Source organism: Abramis brama (assembly GCF_963993115.1).
Source record: "Abramis brama genome assembly, chromosome: 3".
Taxonomy (NCBI): domain Eukaryota; kingdom Metazoa; phylum Chordata; class Actinopteri; order Cypriniformes; family Leuciscidae; genus Abramis; species Abramis brama.
This window is the reverse complement of record NC_139965.1, coordinates 26,622,998-26,643,280: the sequence shown is the minus strand read 5'-3', so window position 1 is coordinate 26,643,280 and position 20,283 is coordinate 26,622,998. Positions and strand designations below refer to the sequence as shown.

The following is a 20,283-nucleotide window of genomic DNA, read 5'->3' as shown; positions in this document are numbered from 1 at the left end:
TTTGTGGCAAAAGCCAACAATACATTGTATGGGTCAGAATTATCTTTTTTTTATATTTTTTTTTATGCCAAACATCAATAGGATATTAAGTAAAGACCAGCCATTAAGATATTTTGTACATTTCCTACCGTAAATATATAAAACATTTATTTTTGTGAGTGAATGCAGCACAATCGCGAACATAAATAAACAACTTTAAAGGCGACTTTTCTCAATATTTCGTTTTTCTTTTCTTTTTTTGGCACCCTCACATTCCAGATTTTCAAATAGTTGTATCTCGGCCAAATATTGTCCTATCTTAACAGCTTTCAGGTGATGTATAAATCTCAATTTCAAAAAATTTACCCATGTGACTGGTTTTGTGGTCCAGGTTCACATTTCTTCAAGACTGTACTGTATCATTTTTTAGCTCTCTTGCTCTCCTTGATGTTTACTAATTACTAATTACTAATTATTGGGGCATTCCAATGGATGCCTTTTTCATTAAACAACTATGTTTTACAGTAGGCTATAAAAAGTGAACATCTATAGCCTCTTAAATGCATCAGTTATTTACTGTAAAAATGATTTAAAAAATTGCATATACAGTATAAATGTCCATTTTTCAGGACACTGTATTTTAAAGATAATTTTGTAAAATCCAAGGAAGCTGTACAGACCTTTATTATAAAGGGTTTAAACTTTAAACAATGTTTTTCATGATCGTTCAAATGAACCATCCACAATTATTAAACATGCACCTGTGGAACAGTCCTTAAAGGGTTAGTTATATACACATATATACACACATATTATATATATATATATATACACACACACACACGCATATACATACACTCACTTAAAGGATTATTAGGAACACCATACTAATACTGTGTTTGACCCCCTTTCGCCTTCAGAACTACCTTAATTCTACGTGGCATTGATTCAACAAGGTGCTGAAAGCATTCTTTAGAAATGTTGGCCCATATTGATAGGATAGCATCTTGCAGTTGATGGAGATTTGTGGGATGCACATCCAGGGCACGAAGCTCCCGTTCCACCACATCCCAAAGATGCTCTATTGGGTTGAGATCTGGTGACTGTGGGGGCCATTTTAGTACAGTGAACTCATTGTCATGTTCAAGAAACCAATTTGAAATGATTCGAGCTTTGTGACATGGTGCATTATCCTGCTGGAAGTAGCCATCAGAGGATGGGTACATGGTGGTCATAAAGGGATGGACATGGTCAGAAACAATGCTCAGGTAGGCCGTGGCATTTAAACGATGCCCAATTGGCACTAAGGGGCCTAAAGTGTGCCAAGAAAAAATCCCCAACACCATTACACCACCACCACCAGCCTGCACAGTGGTAACAAGGCATGATGGATCCATGTTCTCATTCTGTTTACGCCAAATTCTGACTCTACCATCTGAATGTCTCAACAGAAATCGAGACTCATCAGACCAGGCAACATTTTTCCAGTCTTCAAATGTCCAATTTTGGTGAGCTTGTGCAAATTGTAGCCTCTTTTTCCTATTTGTAGTGGAGATGAGTGGTACCCGGTGGGGTCTTCTGCTGTTGTAGCCCATCCGCCTCAAGGTTGTGCGTGTTGTGGCTTCACAAATGCTTTGCTGCATACCTCGGTTGTAATGAGTGGTTATTTCAGTCAAAGTTGCTCTTCTATCAGCTTGAATCAGTCGGCCCATTCTCCTCTGACCTCTAGCATCAACAAGGCATTTTCGCCCACAGGACTGCCGCATACTGGATGTTTTTCCCTTTTCACACCATTCTTTGTAAACCCTAGAAATGGTTGTGCGTGAAAATCCCAGTAACTGAGCAGATTGTGAAATACTCAGACCGGCCCGTCTGGCACCAACAACCATGCCACGCTCAAAATTGCTTAAATCACTTTTCTTTCCCATTCTGACATTCAGTTTGGAGTTCAGGAGATTGTCTTGACCAGGACCACAGCCCTAAATGCATTGAAGCAACTGCCATGTGATTGGTTGATTAGATAATTGCATTAATGAGAAATTGAACAGGTGTTCCTAATAATCCTTTAGGTGAGTGTATACACATATATACATACATATACATATATACACACACACACACACACACACACACATATACATATATACATATATATATATATATATATATATATATATATATATATATATATATATATACAGTGAAGAAAATAAGTATTTGAACACCCTGCTATTTTGCAAGTTCTCCCACTTAGAAATCATGGAGGGGTCTGAAATTGTCATCGTAGGTGCATGTCCACTGTGAGAGACATAATCTAAAAAAAAAAAATCCAGAAATCACAATGTATGATTTTTTAACTATTTATTTGTATGATACAGCTGCAAATAAGTATTTGAACACCTGAGAAAATCAATGTTAATATTTGGTACAGTAGCCTTTGTTTGCAATTACAGAGGTCAAACGTTTCCTGTAGTTTTTCACCAGGTTTGCACACACTGCAGGAGGGATTTTGGCCCACTCCTCCACACAGATCTTCTCTAGATCAGTCAGGTTTCTGGGCTGTTGCTGAGAAACACGGAGTTTGAGCTCCCTCCAAAGATTCTCTATTGGGTTTAGGTCTGGAGACTGGCTAGGCCACGCCAGAACCTTGATATGCTTCTTACAGAGCCACTCCTTGGTTATCCTGGCTATGTGCTTCGGGTCATTGTCATGTTGGAAGACCCAGCCTCGACCCATCTTCAATGCTCTAACTGAGGGAAGGAGGTTGTTCCCAAAATCTCGCATTACATGGCCCCGGTCATCCTCTCCTTAATACAGTGCAGTCGCCCTGTCCCATGTGCAGAAAAACACCCCCAAAGCATGATGCTACCACCCCCATGCTTCACAGTAGGGATGGTGTTCTTGGGATGGTACTCATCATTCTTCTTCCTCCAAACACGTTTAGTGGAATTATGACCAAAAAGTTCTATTTTGGTCTCATCTGACCACATGACTTTCTCCCATGACTCCTCTGGATCATCCAAATGGTCATTGGCAAACTTAAGACGGGCCTTGACATGTGCTGGTTTAAGCAGGGGAACCTTCCGTGCCATGCATGATTTCAAACCATGATGTCTTAGTGTATTACCAACAGTAACCTTGGAAACGGTGGTCCCAGCTCTTTTCAGGTCATTTACCAGCTCCTCCCGTGTAGTTCTGGGCTGATTTCTCACCTTTCTTAGGATCATTGAGACCCCACGAGGTGAGATCTTGCATGGAGCCCCAGTCCGAGGGAGATTGACAGTCATGTTTAGCTTCTTCCATTTTCTAATGATTGCTCCAACAGTGGACCTTTTTTCAAGCTGCTTGGCAATTTCCCCGTAGCCCTTTCCAGCCTTGTGGAGGTGTACAATTTTGTCTCTAGTGTCTTTGGACAGCTCTTTGGTCTTGGCCATGTTAGTAGTTGGATTCTTACTGATTGTATGGGGTGGACAGGTGTCTTTATGCAGCTAACGACCTCAAACAGGTGCATCTAATTTAGGATAATAAATGGAGTGGAGGTGGACATTTTAAAGGCAGACTAACAGGTCTTTGAGGGTCAGAATTCTAGCTGATAGACAGGTGTTCAAATACTTATTTGCAGCTGTATCATACAAATAAATAGTTAAAAAATCATATATTGTGATTTCTGGATTTTTTTTTTTAGATCATGTCTCTCACAGTGGACATGCACCTACGATGACAATTTCAGACCCCTCCATGATTTCCAAGTGGGAGAACTTGCAAAATAGCAGGGTGTTCAAATACTTATTTTCCTCACTGTATATAACACACACACCACACATATAATACATATATATACAGTACATATGTATACATATACACATACACATACATATACATATATATATATATATATATATATGAAGAGTTCAGATGCAAAAGCCTCTAAGTGCCATCTGAAATTTTCTTCTAGAATGGTCATTTTTATCAAGCTCGTACATTTAAGTTCAGTAATTTCACTTAAATGACAATTAATAGGTAATTTTCATTGCCATTTAAGTGAAATTACTGAACTTAAATGTACAAGCTTGATAAAAATGACCATTCTAGAAGAAAATTTCAGATGGCACTTAGAGGCTTTTGCATCTGAACTCTTCATATATACACATACATACATATACATACATACATACATACATTTCAGCAATGTTTTTGTGTGGGGTCACACATCTCACACATTTTTTAAAACACATTATTATAGACAAAAAGGCATCTTGTTGAAAGATAAAACATTTATAACTTAATATCTTAAGAACTAATGCCTAATGCCTTTTTTTTTTTTTTTTTTTTTTAGATTAGTGAGACACACAATTTTGCTTCTCAGAGTTAAATATCACCAAACAGGGAAAAGAAAATCCTTGTCATTTGGATTTGCTGGAATAAATTGAAATATTAGCACACTGAGAAAGTAAACAAACCCTGAACAGAAAACTGCTCAAGGGAAACTCTCAGAATGCAGCACTGTGTCCTGCCCACGTATGGTAGACTTCGTCTTCGGAAACATTCCCAGCAGCAGTAAAAAAAAAAAAAAAAAAACTGTAGGCCTACAAATCTAACCCATTTTATGAGACCTGAGAAAGTATGTGTGTTATTGTGCTATATTAAAACACGTATTTAGCCTGAAATATCAAATATGATGCACAATTGGCCTTACACATCACATACAGTGTGTGAAATGTTTTACTGTCTAACTTTTGCATCTGTCCTTTCCTTTGACTCCTTTCAAGACTTTTTTTTCTTCTAGTTTCTCCCCCACTCTTGTTATGTCAGCATTATTTTACTTCCCTGCTCCTCTCTTTCTCCCAATTTTCAACATGATCAGGTATACTCAAATCTTTTATTAATATACTTGGTGTGAACTACAGCAGCACTAACTTGCCACCTGTCATCCATGGAGGCTGCCCACAGAGAGGAGTTTCAGAAGCGTGGGAGGTTCAGGTCAAGATACAGGAGAATAAATCATGTTAGTACAAGCAGCCACGTTTTAGGTGCCCATCGGAAGCCGTTTTGAAGGACAAGGCATAAAGGCTTTCGAAAAAATTAAATTAAATAAAGTGGCACCTCATTGTCCAAAGTTCCAGGCAGTTTCCCACACACTGGGCTCTGTCAGGGCAGATGACAAAGGAAGACAACCCACAGGCTAGTCGTTATGGCAACGGTCCCTTGCCAAACAGACTGTGTTGAAATAGGACAAGTGTGAACACAAAATCAATACCACCCCCTGATTCCCATATGACATTTCAGACCCAGACTGTGCAGGAAAATGTGCTTGTGGCACGCATCTTGGCATATCCGACACCGTTGCAGAACTACTACTTTGAACATACAGGACTTGGAGTGGCAGGCAATTCGAGCCATTTGTTTGACATCTCACATTGAAAAATGCAAAGACAAAATAGACTCCAAAGATGTGCAAATAAACTCCACACAGTTGTCAAGCCAAACTGCATCAGCATAGAACAGTAGTGAAAAGTCAAAGCTCATGGATGGGTATAGCTTGCTAACGGTTAAATGTGGTAGGGGATCCATAATAGTAAGGGTAGCCATCTCATAAGAGTCATTAGGAAAAATAGTTCCTCCACATGGGGGGCATAACAGCCAAGAGGTATAGCTGTTAATTCAGCAGGTCATGAGAAACCTATGCGCCCTCACGATTAAATGCATCTTCCGGAAGGTACTGCATAATCCTGAAAAGTCGTTCTGATATGCAAACCAGAACTGCTAAATGTCATTTAGGATCCATTAACGCTAATACAATAGAAAAGACCCGTTTTGATGCAGGAAAGACACTCTCACTCAACATGCATCAATTCAATTGGTGGATATTTACCACAGACAGTACATGAAGCAATAGAGAATTGTTCTGCATCTAAAAAAATAAAATAAAAAAATAATAATCACAAACCTGTTAGCAATTTAGAAAAACCTAAAATAGAAAAGGCAGTTAATGTTAAATGTTGATTAAAACATGGTCCTGAAATGTTTCTTTTTTTTGGTGAGCTATCCCTTTAATTGACACAATAACATTTTTAAAATTTTTAGTGTGAATACGAGTTATTAGAAATTTCAATCATCCATTATTAAGTCTTAAGTCTTAAACTGAATAGGCATTTGGTAAGAAGGTTAGCAAATGATTGAGATTTTAACGGTCAGCTGAACTACCAAATACATTTCTAAAGAGTTTCTACAGTGCTGGATTGCAGTGGTGATTCTACAAGTGAAAGCTGCACATAGTTCAATCATTAAAAACAAAAAAACAGCCACAACAACAGGTTTAAATCAAACAGTAACATATCTTTATTTCAACTATACAATGGGAGGACAAGTCTTAAAAGTTATACATTTTTCTTTCAACATGACATTGTTAATAGAATAAATATATATAATCTCTTTTCAAATATTTACATTTTGGCAAAGACCGTTCTGACCTGCCAAGTGATGCATTCCATGTACAAAACTGGCAAAACAGACAATCCATTTATCAACTATTTCATTATCGTCATTAAAATTTGATCGAAATGTATGAAATGGCACCAAGTCATTCGAGTAAAAGAACTGTCTGCTTATGAATCTGTCAACCCTCTAGACTAAATCACTCAAAACTCTGAATCGCAATGCCAGGACCACAGCGAACAGAAAATCAGAGAATTAAAATGAAAATGCAGCAATGTAGTGGCTATCAGGATATAATCAATAACAAGAGTAAATACTGCAAGAAAATAAGGCCTGTTGAGTATTTTCAAAAGTGTTTGACAGAAGGAGTGTGTTCAATGATGTATGTGCAAGAGGAATATGTACTCATGCAAAGCGTGGATATCTTGAGCAAATGAAGTGTGAAATGAGCTTTAATAGATTTAACTTCCACAGAATAATTGATAAAAGTGAAGCAATATTAGCTTTTTAAAAAAGAAATGATGATGACCATCAAAAATTGGATTATGTAAGTGTATGTGCCTGTACACTGTTTCTTATTAAAGAATGTGTTGACCTGTTGTGAAACTGCACGTGCAGTATGTTGACTTACAAATAAAGCAAATCACAGTGATGAAACCTACTGACAATGGAAAGTAACAGGTTCTTCTTACTGAGCATAAGTCGTTGACACCAGGCTGGAACATGATTATGAACAAGACTGCAAAATAGAAGCAGCTTAGTTATTTGATATTTGGTATTTGAACCAAAACAACTACTGTTTATTCTGAGCACCGTTTGCACAAACCTGTATTTCCCTTCAGTTTCAGCTGGTGCCTATAAGGCATCATGAGTCAAGTCTAAATTTAATCTGGACACAGATGGTTCCCGGTGTTTGAAAGATAAGGCTAAAATCACACCTGATTGTCAAGGCTGTTTCTTTATTTGGTCTTTCCTCACACGGTCTTTGGGGTGACAAAAATGTGTAAATTATTTAAAGCTGAAACAGTGAAGTGAATAGTCCATAAGTCCATGCTAGGTGACACTCTAAACGTCCCTTGAAAAAAGCAGTGCTCGCCTGTGGCTAGTCCATGACGACTGAGAGAAGAGCCATGACTGCAATCCCACAAAACAACAGCAGAACCTGCAGAAAGGAGTTCCTGTGGGAACAGGGGACATGGTCATGGACATGGACATTCAGTCATTTAATATGTGAAGTATGAGAGGAATTTTACATGTGGGAGGTTAAAAAAAAAGGTGGACGTGGACCTTACCTAGGGTTGGTCTCCTCTAGCAGATCAGGTACCACATTGACCAAGGCGATGTAGATAAAGCCACCTGAGGTGAAGGGTAGGATCCAGGCAGTGGCATTCTCTATAAAGATGCAAATGAGCAGAATCAACACTGAATAATGTTTGATAAGGATCTTATATTAAGCACACTGACCCACATATAAAGTCCAGAATGGGATGAACAAATGTTTATTTTGTGGAAAACCCAAACAAAGACAATGATTATTTATTAAGCATCAGTAGCTGCTAAAAATCATGTTAGGAATGGGAACAAACACTGACATAAGAAGAAAGATGATCCACTACCATCCAAAAGTTTGGGCTAGGTAAGATTTTTCAATAAGATGTAATAAAAAAAGAAAAGAAAAAAAAGCCTCTAATTGACCCCAAACTTTTGAATGGTAATGCATATAATGTATAGTCTGAGACTACGAGATGTCTCACCTGCCCCATGATGTGATTGGGAGCAAAGAGCAAAACACGCCCCCAGGACTCCTCCTAATGCTGTAGAGAGCTGCATACGGGTGGCTTTCCAACGGTCAAAGCCTGCTCGCAGCAAAATGGCAAAATCGCCCACCTTTCCATCAAGACAAATGAATGTACAGCAACAGAAACTGGTAAGTACTGGGACAATTCATGTACAGTAACTGTTGGAATGACTATAAATTATTATCGATCAGCTAAAAATGAAATGCATTGCTTCCTTATAATAATTACATGGCTGAAACTCGAGAGACTCAAGATATTGAGATGCGTACCTCATGAGGGATCTCATGAAGCAAAATAGCGAACGTTGTTAAGAAACCAACCTGTTAGGAGAGGTAAAGTAAGACATTGTAAAGTTCTCAGAATAAACGAATTATTATTTAGTAAGCCAAGCCCTTGTTTTCTAATAGAATCATGGCAGGGCAGTGAAGCCATATTCTGTTTCGTAATTTGGCACATATGTTTAACTGAAATGTCAACAGAGGCTATGGGGGAGGTAGAGAAAACCGTAAAATGGCAGTTTTCCATCAGTACTCTGCCTTGCATTTATGCAGCCAAATATGTATGTCCAGGCCAGTGAGAAAATGTGTAAAAGTGTGTTTTTATGTGCAAGTATGTTGCACCAAGTCCATTTCCTCTGAAACTCCCTCCCCACGCATGCTGGGAGCCTTATGCTTCTCCACCTGGACTTCAACTTCACATAAGCCATATAAATACTGCTGCACTATAAATATTACCACACATCACATAAACATCACTATCTCACGGTTTGCAATGGTCCAAAAGAATCATGGGAGAACCCTTAAATGCTTTAAAATAGAAGTTTTAAAATGCTTAAAAGTGGCCAAAGCATACTATGTTATATAAATAGATTCAGTTACTGTATAAATATAAGTACTGCCGAATCACTTTTATATGGAATTGGTCTGTTTGCTCTTACCTTTCGGCTTACTAAGAAGCTTCCTGCCACTGCCAGCCCATGAGTGAAGTTATCAATGCAGTTAGCAAGAAGGTTTAGATAACCACTTGTCTGAAGAAATAAAGAAACATTGCATATACAGTAAATGGAAGAGAAAGATAATAGATGAGACTTTTCAAATGCTGTATGATTGGTTAGAAGGAAACAGTCCCAGATTTAGATGTACTTGTCTATAATAATAATATAATGACCACTTAGACCTTTTATTGTGCACAAGGCATGATTAGTGTGTGCATCTTACCTTTATTTTCTCTGGCTCTGTGTAAGGGCTGATGTCAGTCTTTGGCTTGGAGTCGGAGTTGTTGTTTGAGCAGATGCCATTTGTTTGTGGGGACACAGAGACCTCGCTGCTCGTATCTGTTGAAGACTAATATGGGGAGAGAAAACGCCACAATAAGCCATTCTAATCTGGGATCATCGTTTCACAGCATTCAAGAGCAAAAAGACAATTTCCCCACCTTCAAATAAACCTGGGATTTAAAAACCATTCAACAGAAATCAATACTTATATTCAGCATGGATGTATTAAATTGATCAAAAGTTACAGTGACATTTTACACAAAAAAATTACGCAGCACAACTGCTTTCAACATTGATAAGAAATGTTTCTTGAGCAGGAAATCAGCATATTAGAATGATTTCTGAATGATCATGTGATAACTGAAGTAAAGCCTGGAGTAATGATGCTGAAAATTCAGCTTTACCATCATAGGAATAAATTACATTTTAAAATAGATTTCACAATATTACTCTTTTTACTGTATTTTCATCAAATCAGCCTTGGCAAACATAAGAGACTTGTATCAAAAAAAAAAAAGAAACTTTTTCTTCAACAATTTTACTCCCACTGCTGCCTGTTTGTCTGCTCCATTACAAGGACACTGCTATAAACATTTTCCATTCATTTTTATCACCTGAGGAAAATATCGAACTTGTCTGTGGGAATGCACAGCACTCTGTACATAGATAATAAGCTGTAAATGACTACAAGTAATCCTTTAATTCTCAAATTAAACAGACTAAATCCTCAGCAGACTGATAACACTCAGTTTAGCTCCATTTCAACCAAACATTAGCTCACACTCAAAGCCTAAATATTTAAGTATTTCAGTTGTCAATTCTTTCCACATCTGGGCTGGCTGGCAAAAGCTGACTGTGAGAAAAGAATCGGTCTCTACAGCAACGAGCCTTTCAGAATGTAATAACAGAAGATGACGTTTCCCCCCTGTTCTAGCCTCTCAGCTGTGGTTTCTGTGCACCGTGGCAGACTTCTGTGGCCCGTCTGTCTGCTGATGGAATGCTGGTGGCAGCTGCTTCCTGCTAGACACTATTTATAGCTACCTAAACAGAGCAGAGGCTATCAATCAAACTCATAGGTCTCCCGCAAGCTAGAGAGAAGACTCAAACGTAGACATTTACAAACAGATAAAAGTCATAATCCAAGTCAAATTAAAAGTTATAATTAGAAGGGCAGGCAGAGAGTGGGTGAAAAATGGACATCTACATCACAGGCACTGCAAGCTCCTCTGTTTTGTGTGATTTGAGTGACCAAGGCACCCAAGACTCCCTCTAAAAAAAGCGAGAGTAGATCCATCCAAGCACATTTCTCTTGTCGCACATGCAGTGCACAAAGCTTCAATTGTGCAGCCCTGCCACCAAACCAAAATCCACAAAATTAGAAAAAGGAACCAGACTAAAAGAAACAAACATGGAGGTGTAAAGATAGACACTATAACTTTATTTGTAAATGGGTGTTTATTTGTTGACAAAGCAAGCCATGCCATGTCTACAATTGAAAGTAAGCAGAACAAATATGTTATTCATTTGTCTTAGGAAGCATCTAAGAGCAAATATTTTAAGGCCTTAAGTTGTTATCTCCCTTGGGGTGGAGCTCGCAAAGTGAAAACTTGTGTGTGTGTGTGTGTGTGTGTTTAACTGGCACTGATGCAATATACTGAAACGAGCCCAGAATAAAGAGGTTTGGGTTCCTCTTGAATGCCAGGAATGGTCCTGTTGGTATCTGAATAGGACATGAATTGGGATTTTGAATATCTGTTATGAATGAACAGCTCGTTTTAAAATCTTCCCGGTTTATTGACATTTGTTAAGACATGTGTTTTAAACATTACAATCCTCATGATAACTTTCGTTAACTTTACATTAAGTAAATCCACTTCAAAAGCTAATTACTCCTGGACAGCAATGCCAGAGATCTACAAAGCGACCGCAAAAACGGAAGTTCAAAGACAATATTTTAAAGATGGCTGCGCGCTTGTTTCTCTGGTGCATAAGGTCTATAGCATTAATTATTCCGTCAGTACTATTCCTTCCCTATGTGTGCTCACCAAAACATTTTAATCTTAATAACATGTTTAAACAATTATTTATATAAGTCTGGTAAAAGCTAATAGCAGTTGGCATTAAGAGCTGAAATGAACAAGAGAGAAGCTCAGACTCAGGTTTGCCCAAACATTCAAAGCCTGTCAAGCTTTTCCCAGAGACTCAAAGATAAAACAATTATGTTCTATAAATATTTATGACACTTGGGACATTGTTAACAAAACAGGAAGAAAGCAGACACAACAAACTATGACTCATTTTTTAGCCAGTCCTCAAAAGGAAAATGTGCCCGTATAATTTTTTTTTAATAGTTGTACCTTTGACTTTTGTAGTTAAATAACGGGAAAAAATTAAGAAATAAAATAAAATAAAATAAAATAAAACAGATTTATAAATATTCCAACTGCATTCTGATTGTTTACTACATGATGCTTGGTGGAGTTTGAGTGGATGCATAATAAATGTATGTGATTCTGTTGAGTGCATAACTCCACCATCGTTCTTTTGGCTCCCCCATGAGGTTCAGAATCGCAATGTTCCACTTTATCAATTAAACTGATTCAAAGTGCTGGAATATGTAGTGTATAAACTATTGCCATATAACATGCATGGAACTACATTATTGGCTAAAAGGTTGTTAAATAGTTAAAAACGGCAGGTGAGGAAATGAAGTGACAGGGCAAAAGCACATGTAACTTACTTTGGCGTTTTGGCAGGTAGCTCTGCTCTCTGGATCACTGTCTTCATCAGGGAACATCTTCTCCAAGATCAGAAAAGACAGCAGACCCCCTATCACCCACAAACCCTGCGTACGATAGTGTCTGTGGGACCCATCTATCCAGCATATACACACAAAAAGGGGAGAGAAAGAGAAATGTTCCTTTTCTATATAAATCTAAGAATAAAAAATTAAACTTCACTAAGCTTCATCTATTAACTAAAACTATTAAAAAGCATTTAAGTAATTGAAAAATAAAAATAAATAAACAGATGAAAAACGTAAACTTAAGTTAATACGTTTAAGTATTAACATTACTAAAAAATGAAAGAAAAAATAAAGAAAAAATATATATATATTAAATCTAACATATATAAAACTATAAAATTGTATGTAAACTATAATTTAAATAAAATGAAAATATAAAAGTAAATAATTCAAATGATTAATTATATTATTCTATAAAAGTATACTGTCAACACTAAAAAACAACAAAGAAAATCAATGGCTCTGCCTTAAAAACTGCAGGCTACTGTATATGGAGTGGACCAATCCTGCCTTTATTCAAAATATATGACAAGCTTTTGGTCTTATCTATTTATTGAATACTATATCTAGTTTATTGAAGTTCTGTGTGTTTCTATTTTTAATGTCGATGGAAACGGTGAATTGGACTGTGTGAGCCATTTTTTTTTTCATATCGATTCCAGTACCAAAGTGAATATAAGAGACTGAGCCAGAGTTACCAAGGGGACGGGGTTTAGTGAAGGGTCAATTACTGGACTAGACTATTGATGGTAAAATGTTAAAAATGCATAGTTCCCTAAGAGATTCCCAATCCAAAGACTGTGAAAGAAAAAGAGCACACAGATGATGATTAATGCATGAACAACAGCAAATGTTATATATAATGTGAGATTTCTCACCAGGACTGGAAGTGTAAGCCCAGGCTTCAGGAAGGAGGTGGAGAAACACGTCTCCTAGGAGACCACCAATGGCAAAACTCAGCAGCTTCTTCAGCTTCTGACACCCAGCTGCAATCAGTGTGAAAGCATCAGCGCCACTTCATAACCATGACAAGAAATGCTTGATGTGCATCTTGCTGTGTTAAAAAAACTGAGCAAATCCTTCACACATAGCAGATGGCAGATGAAGAAACACAATCATTCTACAAATTCTTACATATCTTTAACAATTATTTTGTTTTTCCATTCAGTTTAGGTTTTGAAGCTGCAAAGCTGTAATAAGATAGTTTTGCAACCCTAAAGTGTGGGAATATAACAGGCCTAAAATATCTAACACCATTATTCACCACTGCTTTGAGAATCATGTGGTGAGTCTCTGTGGTACAGTAACAGGACACACCTAAATTGCTTATAATTCCATCTAAACCTCTACTGTCCTGCCCACTACACCCTACACTGGTAGGTCAGAACAGACCTTCTCTTAAGCCGGTCTACTTCCTGAGTGGGATCCACTGCCAGACTCTGATCTATTTCTGCATGACTGATATCATCACAGACAAAAGTTTCACTGCAGCAGTGCCCTCGGCAAAGGTCTTTAGAGACCAACCTGTTCACCATATAATGTTACTGTGCAGCACACTTTTTTGCATTTCCTATTATGGTTCTGTTAGCTCTTCTCTTGAACGACCACTACATCAAGAATTATTAGGACAAGCCATGACAGGTGTAGCTGAAGATGTGATTGCTCAACAAATTCTTTAAGGTCAAGCATGTTCACACAACATTTTTCTCAGTGTCGGTTTGATAAGGTCTCTGCATTTATATCATATAATGAATACAGTGGAAAATTCAGACTTTTTTTCTCAGAATCAAGAGATGTAAACTCGCAATTGCAAGTTATAAAGTCATAATCACGAGATATAAACTCGTAATTGCGATTAAAAAGTCAGAATTGGACTTTATTATAACTCGCAATAGAGAATTTATCTCTCACAATTCTGAGAAAAGTCAGAATTGCAAGATGTAAACTAGCAACTGTGAGATAAAAAGAATTATCTTTTAAAATGGTTTATTCTGTGGTGGAAACAAGCTTCCATGAGTAACTGAGTAAGCTATGAAATATTTTAGCTTTGCTTACACATTGTCAGCTAACTAACAGGGAACTGTAGTATAAGCAGGATGAACCTGTATTATTTCAAATAAAATAAAACAAATAACACACAAACAAAAATTAAATAAACACTGCTTTTTACAGATTCATTTCAGGATTGGACTTGATGCCATATTAGTCTCCTTTAAAACATTTTTATATTATAAATGTGGCTTATTTAGTGGCTGGGAAATACTTTAACATGGTACGAAAAACAAAAGACTGAGGAACTGGTCAAAAGGAGCAAAGAGAAAAATCCCACAGAGAACATGATCTTGAATTAAAAGGAGGAAGTGCCACAAAAGCCTTGCCTTATATTAACCAGACAACTGTGTGAAGACCTGCATCAATCTACAAGCCGATTCTCTCTTGTTTGTATTAATAACGAACACATGTCCGTTTGTCACACTAGGCCTGATGTGTGACCAGAGTCATATAATTTTTTCCATTCTGCTCAAATTATAGATGACCTGCGCAGGGCAAGAAAAGAAAACCTTTTCAACCTAAAGGAAGGAACAAAGAAAAGACACACAAAAACAGATCCCTGTCCAATAGTCAGCACCGGGACACAGCTGCGAATATCTGGATCAGCTCTAACTGTAACACAATCAACCTAACCTGGTTAGTATGTAACCTGATGCTAGAATAGTTGTTACAATGAGCTGGTTACATACACAGGCCTAGATCACAAATGGCACGCAAGCATATAAATGTGACTTACCCTCAGTTTTTAAAGTTGTTCCAGCTTCAATGGGTATCACTAAAAGCGGAAAGATACCACTAAGTCCGATGGCAATCGATCCCAAGAGGGAGCAGAACCAAACATCTAGGTTGTCGACGGAGAACAGCTCATCCAGGTACTGGATGTCTAGAAGGTCCTTAATGCTCCATGGTCCTGGTCCTGCAGCTGCAGTCTTTGCCTGGGCCACAGCGGTCTGAGCCATCATCTTCCCGTCAAAGGATGACGCCAGTAGGGCGGCGCCAAGGAGCAGCACAGCAAATGCCCAAACGGGCCTCTCGGGTCCTGCGCTCATCAGCCCAGACCTCCGCAATGCACGTGGAAGAAACATGTAGGGTGCTGTAAGGAATAGAGGAGCCTTCAAACAGAATTTCATGAAGTGGAAAGATTAGTTTTAATAAGGTTCTGGGTTTCTTAGTCCCGAATGAAATAAACAGTTATTTTTTCATATCAGTGTTTGAGCAACTTTGAGTTGCAATTTAACAAGAGCGTCACAAGCAGGAATATGTACTATTCTGTATACACTACGGTTCAAAGTTTGGGGTCAGTAAGATTAAGATTAAATTAATACTATTATTCAGCAAGGCCACATTAAATTGATCAAATGTGACAGTCACACTATAAATGCTCTTGTTTTGAACTTAAAGACAGTTTCCACAAAAACAAAAAGCAGCACAAGCACAATTGTTCACTGTGGATAAGAAATGCACAAAATCAGCATATTAGAATAATTTCTGAAATATAATGAAATAGAAAAGTTATTTCCAATTTACTCGATTTTAATCAATTAAATGCATTACACGGTGAGCATCAGAGACTGCTTTCAAAACTCTTCTAGAACCTAAACTTTTTGAACGGTTGAGTGAAATCTGTGAAATTACCATTGCATGCAATTTTTTATTACAATTTTTTTTTGTCTCTTTAGAACCATTATTTATTTATTTTTTTCTCACGGCACCTATAAAAATGATACAAATACCTTTACAAATGTGACATCTGTTGTAGTTCTTATATAGCAATCTGTTAACCACAGCTTCAAAATTCAAAATTTATGTTTTAAAATATGAAAGACATTTTATTCATAATTCGAAAACTGCAATTCTAAAAAGCCACTTGGAATATGGAAGTCATGGTGAATTAGCCCTTTGGCTTTACCTACAAATTGAAATGTCTGGATATGGTGACTAAGTGCCTCCACTTCTATCCACATCCCAAAAAAAAAAAAAAACCCACAGTAAACAGAAGACACCACACAAAAAGACCAAGGCCATGTGAGTCATAACCCAGACAAAACACCACACATTTACTGTCAACACAGGGAAACAATCTATAAGCAATAGAAATGAAACAATTAAAACATGATAGATATTAGAGGCAGGCCTAACACAATATCTTCCAACAGTAGGCTAACCGTATCTAACAACAGTATCACCCAATAATAATGAGGCTAAATTAGTTCAGCTGTCTCCAGCAGGTGATCTTTATACAATGCTGAAACTTAACATAAGAGTTAAATGGCCTTTATTATGTATTATATACAAAAACAAAATAAAACAATGAATTTAAGTTTTAACCGATGTAAATGACACCAATAATGCACGTTATGGGTGGACAAAAATGCTGTACAATCAGTATGCTAACATTCACACAGGATCAGCACGCTTGAACAGTGTGTGGACGTGCACGAGTTCAGGGAGCGGTGAGATTCCCGAGAAATTCCAGACCGTTTTCCGACCGTTTTCACTCTATAGTTTGCAAAGTTTCAGCGTTTCGCTGCTAAACTAATTAAAAAAAGCAAAGAATGCCCGAATGCAAAACCAGCAGTGTTTATCTGATACTTATTGGCAATGAACAAAAATTCGCAAAAGCCAACGTTGCTGCAATATTGTTTCCGATAAAAGCAACTGAACTTGCAAACTACCTCGATACAAAGTTGCGTGTCTTGAAAAACAATCACTGCCTACCAGATTTGCAGCGATAAATAAAAACGTTTTATCTTACCCTGCTGAAATTCCTACAGTTTTCACTCCGGGTTGACCCTGCCATCCAGGCACTGCTGAGTAGAAGAGATGGAGCTGTTGGAACACTCCAGCAGACTCCCGATTTCTCTGCTGGAAGATTTTCCACTGTCAGCCACGTCTCACCGACCGGAAGTGCATTTCCAGACTGCGCTCGCGCACTAACCGGAGGAGGAGACAACAACAAACGTGGAGAACGTGCTAGAAGATGATTGTTTAAGCCGCAGCAGTTATAATGGCAAAGGGTACAAACTATTACTTTCTTAAGAGTATCTTACTTTCTTAAGTTAATCTTAAGAGTATTTCTTGAAAAGTGTTTTCATTAAGATATGTATTACAGCCTCAGGACACAGAGTGTCTCACTTCAGCAGACACCCAGCACAGCTGTACCAACCACAGTGGAACATCAGATGTTTTAATATGAATATCTGTATACCAGTACCAACCACACTGATGCAAATGGCAGTTTTCTATATGTTGCTTTGATGATAAACCAGGTGATGTCTCTCCACTATTAGGAATCGATCTATCTACAGCATCATCTTGTCACATACAATATCCACATATGCATAAGCAAACACCTTTTAATTTGAAGTACTTTTATATTGGTATACACTTTAAAACAAGGCCTTTCCAAAGTCTTGATGAACTTTTCTTTTCAAGGTCATCTTGGTATTGTTCTCTGTTGTTAGGAGTAGGTATGGGATGATTGTTGTAACGTATTTTGTTTAATGACTAATCAATCACTCTGGGAGTTTTGCATCTATGGACATCTCACATTTTTTTTTAAATCTGGAGTCTCTCCAGATGTCTGACTAAACTTGTGGTTATAATGCAGACAACAATTGTTGAAGTAATTATGGTAATTTGTAACAATAAGAGGAACGCACAAATGAAGTGCACATTATATGTTTTTATAGTTTGTAGTATCCTTAATGAACAGTCATGAAAAACAATGTGAGATTATGAGTTAGTGTTTGGGAACTAAACAAGTTAAGGTTGGAGTGGTGCAGTGGTTTTATAGTTAAAAATGATGGATGGAAAGTGAAGATCATTTTCTAGCTCTAATGTTGCTGAGGATTGTATGCTTTTCTGTCAAATTCTGTCATTTATTCACCTTCATGTTGTTCTGAACATGTACAGTCCGAGTTTCGTTCTTCTGCAGAACACATCTTGACCACAAGATGGCGCGGTTGATTGAGGTGTAGGCTATTGTCTGAAACACAGATAGAACAAACATTTAGCCTACCAGGCCATCTCCCTGTGTTATTTCCAAAAGCATGTTTTTTGTAAAATTGTAAAAGTCTTTAAATTTTATGGAGAAAGTAAGAAATTATAAAAACAATTTTAATGAAGAATTCTAATTCCCGCCTCACCGTCAATTGTTGGACAAATCTAATAAAACTAATTTCAAATGTGCAAATAAGAGAAAATGGCTTCCACTGCACTTTGTCAAATAATCAGTCATTGCTGAATCACTTAACACAACACATATATTCATAAAACATTAACAATATCATCAACTCTTTTACTCAACAAGAGTATCTATTCTTGAACAAATTTATATATGTATATATTGCCTTGTTAAAATTAATGTGTTCTTTATATAGAGATAGGAAATATCTACCATATACTGACTCACACCAAAATTCACTGCGGTTAATCATTCAGAGTATCCCTCACTAAACCATTGCTATATAAGTCCTTTTTTCCATGAGTGACATTTTATTGGCAAGGACTAAAAGCGGGTTAAGACTCCATGCTCCAGTCCAGATGATACATGGTGTCTGAGTCATCCTGGCTTGACTTGAGCAATACATTTAGAAAGAGGAAGCGTTTTGGGGCCCACAAAACTAGAATGACAGGGACACTTGTGCGTCTACAAGTTTTTACATTATTGTTGCTCATTCATTCTTTCTCAGAACAAAAACACACTCTTGCATTGCAGGAACTTTAAGATAATTCAGCCTAGAGTGCCATGTGACTCTTAGTCATCCACAAGCAAATGTATCTCAGCTTCAGTTGTATTCATCCTGATCATTATTCATCCAGACAGGCAAATTGCATCTATTCACTCCAAATGAACAGGGAAAATGAAAATAAATCTTAGCGCTATGTAGCACATGATGAACTTGTGGACAGGCAGCCCAATAAATGCACAAGACACCATCATAGTCATATGATATTCATCTCAGTAAATAAAACATCAACAGTAAATTAGTCCCGTGTAAAGCGTTCTTTATGATATTGTGTTAAATATTTTATCCCTCAAGAAACTTGACTTCACTTAATCAGAGGAACTAAGTTAAATGGCACATATAAGAACACTAGACTCTGACTAGCATCAGTGTATAAAGTCAGCTGAAACAATGCAGCAAGATATGAAGCATTATATTTTTCCTAAGTAGACAATATTATTTAATTTTCTTTTTTTGAGTGAATTTGAGTTTCTCATTTATCATACAACCGTCTCGTACAGCTTGTTACATAATGATACAGATAAATCTTCAAATTGTAGCAAGCAGTGATCTCCTTAGATCAATGTGGTTGGATGTCCTGTTGAGTCAACATGAAATAGCATTCTCACACATTTTACTTGTGTAATGTGTTATTTTCCAAACAGGAAAGTCAAAGAGAACAACAAATGTGGGTAAAAATGTTATGCACTGAAATTAATGGATTGTGAAAACATTAAATGATGGAATTTGGAAAGGATGCATTGAAATGAGGGATATGAACAGTAAATGGGGTCAGTTTTGATTCCATGATGACTTTAACAGTCTGTGTTCTTCGTAAGCGACAGAGGTGCAGTCGGGTCCATCTCCAGCTGGCTTTGCTCAAGAGGAAGACCATGTAGATCATTTGGTTGTCTGTAGATTGTTTCCTTTTGAATAGTCAACACAATCTCGAGGCAATTCGTCACGTTTTACATTTTGACGAATTGTTGGCTAATTCGTGTGAATTTGTCCGATCTCATTTGTATGTTTTCGTACAATCTGCTTACGCACCAGTGATGGTTATGTTTAAGGATGGAGCCTATTTAAGATGAATAACAGCATCAGATGTCGCATCAGGTCAGTTGTCGCAATTGTCTTTAAGAGCAGCATTGAGGGTTTTTTGGGTCAGTTCTGTCTTGTCCCATTTCATTCTTCATGTAGCACTGC

At 37.4% G+C, this 20,283-nt stretch overlaps 1 protein-coding gene across 2 annotated transcripts; it reads right to left on the bottom strand.

Annotated features, from left to right (window-relative positions):
• Window positions 1–6,294: 6,294 nt before the first annotated feature.
• On the bottom strand, window positions 6,295–18,335 carry slc39a13 (solute carrier family 39 member 13). Of its 2 annotated transcripts, XM_084108091.1 has the most exons (11): window positions 18,237–18,335; window positions 17,103–17,280; window positions 15,084–15,440; window positions 13,174–13,281; window positions 12,230–12,363; window positions 9,431–9,556; window positions 9,151–9,240; window positions 8,483–8,533; window positions 8,169–8,301; window positions 7,707–7,806; window positions 6,295–7,592 (listed from the first exon to the last, which is right to left on the bottom strand). In XM_084108091.1, exons 3-11 carry the CDS (start codon window positions 15,430–15,432, stop codon window positions 7,517–7,519), a joined length of 1,167 nt encoding a protein of 388 aa, XP_083964217.1. In that variant the 5' UTR covers window positions 15,433–15,440; window positions 17,103–17,280; window positions 18,237–18,335; the 3' UTR covers window positions 6,295–7,516. The 2 variants fall into 2 exon arrangements, with proteins under 2 accessions (XP_083964217.1, XP_083964216.1); XM_084108090.1 differs by lacking the exon at window positions 18,237–18,335 and having other exon boundaries at window positions 15,084–15,459; window positions 17,103–17,259.
• Between the last annotated feature and the right edge of the window lie 1,948 nt (window positions 18,336–20,283).